Source organism: Erinaceus europaeus, chromosome 13, assembly GCF_950295315.1.
Source record: "Erinaceus europaeus chromosome 13, mEriEur2.1, whole genome shotgun sequence".
In the NCBI taxonomy this organism is placed as follows: Eukaryota; Metazoa; Chordata; class Mammalia; order Eulipotyphla; family Erinaceidae; genus Erinaceus; species Erinaceus europaeus.
This window is the reverse complement of record NC_080174.1, coordinates 88197005-88203109: the sequence shown is the minus strand read 5'-3', so window position 1 is coordinate 88203109 and position 6105 is coordinate 88197005. Positions and strand designations below refer to the sequence as shown.

General features: G+C 40.5%; 1 protein-coding gene across 1 annotated transcript; it reads right to left on the bottom strand.

The window, feature by feature from the left end:
• Nucleotides 1–5359: 5359 nt before the first annotated feature.
• Nucleotides 5360–5839, bottom strand: LOC103115827 (splicing factor 3B subunit 6-like). Its single transcript, XM_060205086.1, has one exon. The coding sequence runs from the start codon at nucleotides 5819–5821 to the stop codon at nucleotides 5471–5473; it is 351 nt and encodes a 116-aa protein (XP_060061069.1). The 5' UTR covers nucleotides 5822–5839; the 3' UTR covers nucleotides 5360–5470.
• Nucleotides 5840–6105: the final 266 nt, after the last annotated feature.

Below are 6105 nucleotides of genomic sequence, written 5' to 3'. Positions count from 1 at the left end.
ATATTAAAAAAAAACAATTAGAGGTTACTTCAACAGGAGGCAAGAGAAAACATAAAGGGTGAGAGCTATCGTTAATCTATTTGCATACTTTCAAGCTTTAGGAAAGAGAAGGAAACAGGGCAGAGGCGCACCAGGCTGAGTGCACAACACATCACAATGCACAAGGACCCATGTTTGAATCCCCAGTTCCCACCTGCAGGAGGAAAGCTTTGCAAGTAGTGAAGCAGTATTTCAGGTGTCTCTCTGTCACTCTCCCTCTCCATCACCCCTTTCCCTCTCAATGTCTGGCTGTCTCTATCTAATAAATAAGTAAAGATAACTTTAAAAAAAATTTAAAAATAAGACGGAAACACAAATGTGTGTTTTTCTTAAAGACAGGTATAATAAAACATTTATAGAGGTTAGGAAAATGAGAGAGAGAGAGAGAGAGAAGGGGAGAGGAGAGGAGAGGAGAGGAGAGGAGAGGAGAGGAGAGGAGAGGGAACAGTACTGAAGCTTTCTTCAAAGTGTTTGTGAAGAAACTAGGGTCACATGCATAACAAAACAAAAACACTATGCAGAGGAGTTATCTTGGTGGCTGTAAATAATTCTTTTTGTTGTTGTTGCCATGAGTTCACAGTTCCAGATAGAAACAGAGTGTAAGATAGAGCAGGAAAGAGAGCCTAGTCTTCCTTCACTGCTGTGGGGGCTTGAGTAGCACACAGGGTAAGGCAAATCCTTTCTATCCACCTGAGCCCTTTTGTTGACGCTGGAATGATCCATAGATGGTGGTTATGGAGCCTGCATGGGTGTGCCCAGAGTGGGTGCTCCATAGAGAGCCTCTTCTGCAGAGCAGAGTTGGCAGGCAGCTTCCAGCTACCTCAACATCTATGGTTCCATTCCACTGCCCGCCCCCCATGTTCACATTCACCCTGAGTCACTCAGAGCTAAAGTAGGCAAGGAGTGGCAGGCTGTGATCCTCTCTGGAGGCTCTTGGAAAGACCCCACCTTCAACTCCTTCCAGTTGTTGAGAGATCCCAATTCTTTACAGTCATTAAGTCTGAAGTTCCCCTTCACACTTGGGTCCAATCCAGAACTCCCATCAGCTCCTAGACATCTTACTGAAATCTCTGTGTGCAGGCACCTCTTCTAAGAAACAACAGTGGTGTCAGAAATCCTCTGTAACTTTGGAGTTTCTTTAATGTCCTTCCTGCAGGATCTCTTGATTTACTTTGTTTTCCTCTTCTGTTTAAAGAGTTCGCATTGGTCCCACCTGATAACTCAGATTAAACACTTTTTTTGGGGGGGGAGGGGGCTCACTGCCAGCACTATGAATCCACTGCTCCTGGGGGCCATTTTGTTCCATTTTGTTGCCCTTGTTGTTGTTGTCATTGTTATTATTGCCATTGATGTTGTTGTTGGATAGGACAGAGAGAAATTGAGAGAGGAGGGGAGAGAGAGAGGAGGAGAGAAAGACACACCTACAGACCTGCTTCACCACCTGTGAAGCAACTCCCCTGCAGGTGGGGAGCCAGGGGCTCGAACCGGGATCCTTGTACTGGTCCATGCGTTTTGTGCCATGTGCTAAAGCTTAACTCACTGCGCTGTCACCCGATGCCCTAAACACTCTATCTTAATATCATCTGACTAGCAGTCTTAATTATATCTGAAAAGTCCTTTATTTATTTATTTATTTATTTATTTATTTTAACATAATGAATGAATTTTTCATATAGAAAGAGAAACCGTGACAAAGGGTAAGAGGGAAAATATGCTGAATGCTCCCACCCTGCTCCTCCAGTGGAGACCAGGTTGGAACTTGGGTTGTGTGAAGGACAAAGCAGACACTCTTCCAGGTAAGCTGTCCTACTGACCCTTCTGTTCCTTTTTAACAATATACAGATTAGTATATGAATAACCTGGAGGCAAGAAGCTAAGGGAATGCCATCACAATTCAGCTAGCCATTGAAAATGGGTTTAAGCTACACTCAAGGTGAAATTTATTTTCCCTAATCCTAATCTAGTACCATGCATCATTCAGTTGATAGCCTCATCATCCAGTCTTCATTAACTTCAGAAAACAGAGTGTCCACATCGTCTAATATTATATCTAAACCAACAGTAATGCAGGATCTAAAAGGATACAAGGGTTTTTGGAAACACTTCAAACTTTAATTTAGGATGACTGTGCTATTTCCTCCATGCATGTCTCTGAAATTCCTCAGCTCCCCTCTATGCCTATGACTGGGACACCTTGAAACTTTTATTCTACTGTAGTTACTTCTTGGTTTACTTCCTACTTGATACTTCTGTACAACTCCTATTTATCAGAGTAATATGGAAAACTCAAATAGTGTTCCAAACCTAATGTTGATAGACTAGGTTATTCATGACACTATTTCTTATAGATAGCAACTATAAAAGTTGGGGGAACTGGGCTTTAAAGCAATCTGAAGGCAGGGAAATTCAATAAAGTTCATCTCTGAAAGAAATAAGGATACCCGATAGGGTTACTAAGGTATTAGCAGAGGTTCTGATGCCATAATGTCTTTCTTTCTCTCAGTTTTACTCTCTCCCTCTATTTGAAAAAGCTGGCTAAGAGAGCTAAAACCCCACAGATGAGTAAACAAACATGGCCTGAAACCATGTGAAATGTATCAACAACAAATTGTAGATGGCCTTAATCTGGGAGAGAGAAGAAAGCCAGAGTTAATATTGGCAATTGGTACTTGTCCTGTTGTGGAATCTGCTAGTTATAAAAATATTGTGATTCTAAGAAAAGAGGCAGAGATTTTGGCAGATTCAGTGAGCTGGGTGTACCCACAGTGGATTTCAGGACTCACCAATGAAGAAAGATCCTAGTACAGAGCTGGACTTTATATTAAGTCTCCAGAACTTTAAATATGGAGAGATGGAGGCAGTTTGAAGAACTGAATCAGCCTGGAATGTCTTTGCGATATTAAAATGATCTGGAATACAGAACATGCCTCAGCATGGAGCTCCAGTGGTGCAATCAGCACGTGGTACTTATATAGAAAATGCCTCAGTATCTATTTGTTTTTCTTTATAAAAAGGAAACATTGACAAAACCATAGGATAAGAGGGGTACAACTCCACATAATTCCCACCACCAGATCTCCATATCCCATCCCCTCCCCTGATAGCTTTCCTATTCTTTAGCCCTCTGGGAGTATGGACCCAAGATCATTGTGGGATGCAGAAGGTGGAAGGTCTGGCTTCTGTAACTATTATTCAAGTCTTCAAATACATAAGACTCTAGGGCTAATTCTATTAAGTGAGAATGGCATGAACAACACCAAGGGGAATCCATGGAGAGTCAATGGGTGTTGGAGTCTCTCTCCAGCTCTCACTTCTCCCTCTCTCTCTCTTCCAAAAAAGATAGAATAAAAATTTGACTGGAGAGCAGCTTGGAAGTATTATATATGTTGAGGTTCTGGATTCATTTTTCAGCACTAAATAAACACTAAAAAAAACAAACAGGAGGCCAAGCAGTGGTGTGCCCTCAGTAGAGTCCAAGTGTTACAGTCCATAAGAACTTAGATTCAAACTTCCAGTCTCCCTCTGTTGGGGGGGGGGGGGGGGCGGGATCTTCATAAGCAGTGAAGCCATGTCCTAGTTCTCTCTTTCTCTCTTCATATATCCCCTTCTCTCAATTTCTCTCTGTCTCTACCCAAACATAAATAAATAAATGAAATATTTTAAAATATGTTCTAGCAGGTAGAGGGTAGATAGCATAATGGTTATGCAAAGAGACTCTCATGCCTGAGGTTCCAAAGCCCCAGGTTCAACCCCCACACCACCATAATCCAGAGCTGAACAGTGCTCTGGTAAATAAAATAAAATAAAATAAAATAGTTTAGCATTGTCATTTTATTTAGCCTAAATATATGTGAGAAGAAAAATTACTTTTTAAAGAAAGGAAACATTCATAAGGTCATTTTATTTTACAAATGTTGTATTTAATGTATGCCACTCAGATTTAAAAAGAAAAGTAATAAAAAATAAGAAAAAAGTATACACATGGCTCTGAACAGCAAAGGCATGGTGATGGCAAAAGAGATTTATTTTCAAATATCAGCCTAGGGAAAGTGAAATTGTACATGTACTAGACCTGAGAAACACACACACACACACCACCCTTCAAGAAGTAATGTAAATATCAGACAAGTGTGTGTGTCCAAGAAGAATTAAGGAGACTAAGGAAGTGTATCACATAACAATAGAAGAATTAATTCACAGATAGGGTGATCCTAAAAATGTATTTCACAAGGAACAATCAAAGTAAATAATGCAAAGTTTATAGACCTACAAGGGTAAATGGACCCATTCACCATGATAATTGGAGACTTCGCACTCCTTTGTCAGTGATCAGTAGAACAGGAAGAAAATCATCACTGAGACATCTCCTGCCCCCACCCTGATCATTTAACATAATGGAGAAATGCATACAAGACATTTTTCAAGATAGATTACAACCTGTGTGTAAAAAAAAAAAAGATTAAATTCATGCAGTTTGTTCTGACTATGGGATTTTTAGTTAATTACAGAAAGATTTGAACAAAAGCATTAAATCTGAAAAATTATCTAAGGGCAAGAGTATCTTTTTCTTTTCTTTTTTTTTTTTTTTGTCTGTCAACATTTTATTCAACCAACACAATAAACCTTGGTAACTTTATGTGCAAAGTGAAGATCCTTTCGCTGAGTTGTTAGGAAGATGACCAACATTCTGTAAGTGACATCTCTCAAAGAAGTTCCCTTGATGGCTAAGCTCTGCAGACTGGGGGTATTAAAAGCACAGTAAGGACCATGCTCTCTAGAAGCTCAGACTCTAGGATCATCTACCCTGGAACTATTTTTATTAAACTTTTCTTTCTTTTTTTTTTAACCAGAGCACTGCTCAGCTCTAGCACATGGTGGTGCAGGGGATTTAACCTAGGACTTTGGAGTTTCAGGCATGAGAGTCTTTGCATAACTATTTACCCTGGACTATACTTGAAAGGGTTCAACTTCTTTGTTTTCTGTTTCTATTTTTTGCTGAGAGCAAAGCTGTGGCATCATATATCAATCACACATTCTACCACAACTATATCCCTGGACCCACCTGCCAGATTTTCTTCCCTTTGTATCAAACAGGAGGAGGGAATTCACAAGAAAACACTGGCATTTTTTTTTTTAAAGGCAATGAGTTTATTAATGTGACATAGTCTTCCATCCAAATACTAACCAGGCTCGGCCCTGCTTAGCTTCCAAGATCAGATGAGATCAAGCATGTTCAGGGTGGTATGGCCATAGACCTAGTGTGACATATTCTAATATATACCAAAGGGGGCTATTTTGAGTCTCAAATAAGAAATCACAATATTCAGTATTGACTAAAAAAAACAGGAATGGGTAGTGGTGGTGATTCATGGGCATTAGTCCAAAGGGAAAACACAGACGACGCTCACTTTGGTGGCTCTGTCTTGATGCCTTATTTTTCCTTGAGTAGCTTCAACTGTTTTTCCTTCTTCTTTGTGTCCATCTTCTGAAATGCCCTGTTAACATTGCAGTATAACACCATGAGGTATCTGTTACAAACACTGAATCCTGACAAGTGGTCACAAGCATTCTTGGCATCAAAGATGTCTTCGTAGACCACATAAGCTGTTGCTCTAGTTTCAGGTGTGTTCCCTACTCTGATTTGACGAATAGGTCCATATTTTCCAGAGATGTCATACATTTCTTCAGCTGTGATTTTGTATGGCAAGTTTCTTATATACAAAATCCGATTTACTTCAGGAGGAAGTCGAATGTTCGCCCTCTTGGCCGCTTGCATCGCCATCTTGGCGGGCTGGTGAGTTTACCATGAGCACTGGAATTCCCCCGGGGCACCTCCGGGACTTGCTCAGGGTAAAGCGTGACACGAAAGCCAGCGAGACATCTACCAAGAGTATCTTTTTCTAATTGGGAGAAGGGTAAATGGTTTACAGTACTGTTGCTGACAGATGGGGCATATTTTCTCACATAACCATAATGGGTGTCTGCAAAATACTCTGACCTCCACTTTATGTCCTTTTCTCTTGTAATTCCCCAGAGCATCAAAGCCCCCCTTGCAGCCTTCTCTCT

Excerpts from the sequence above, each read along its gene's own strand:
- LOC103115827 (XM_060205086.1), bottom strand. The coding sequence starts at position 5,821 with ATGGCGATGCAAGCGGCCAAGAGGGCGAACATTCGACTTCCTCCTGAA.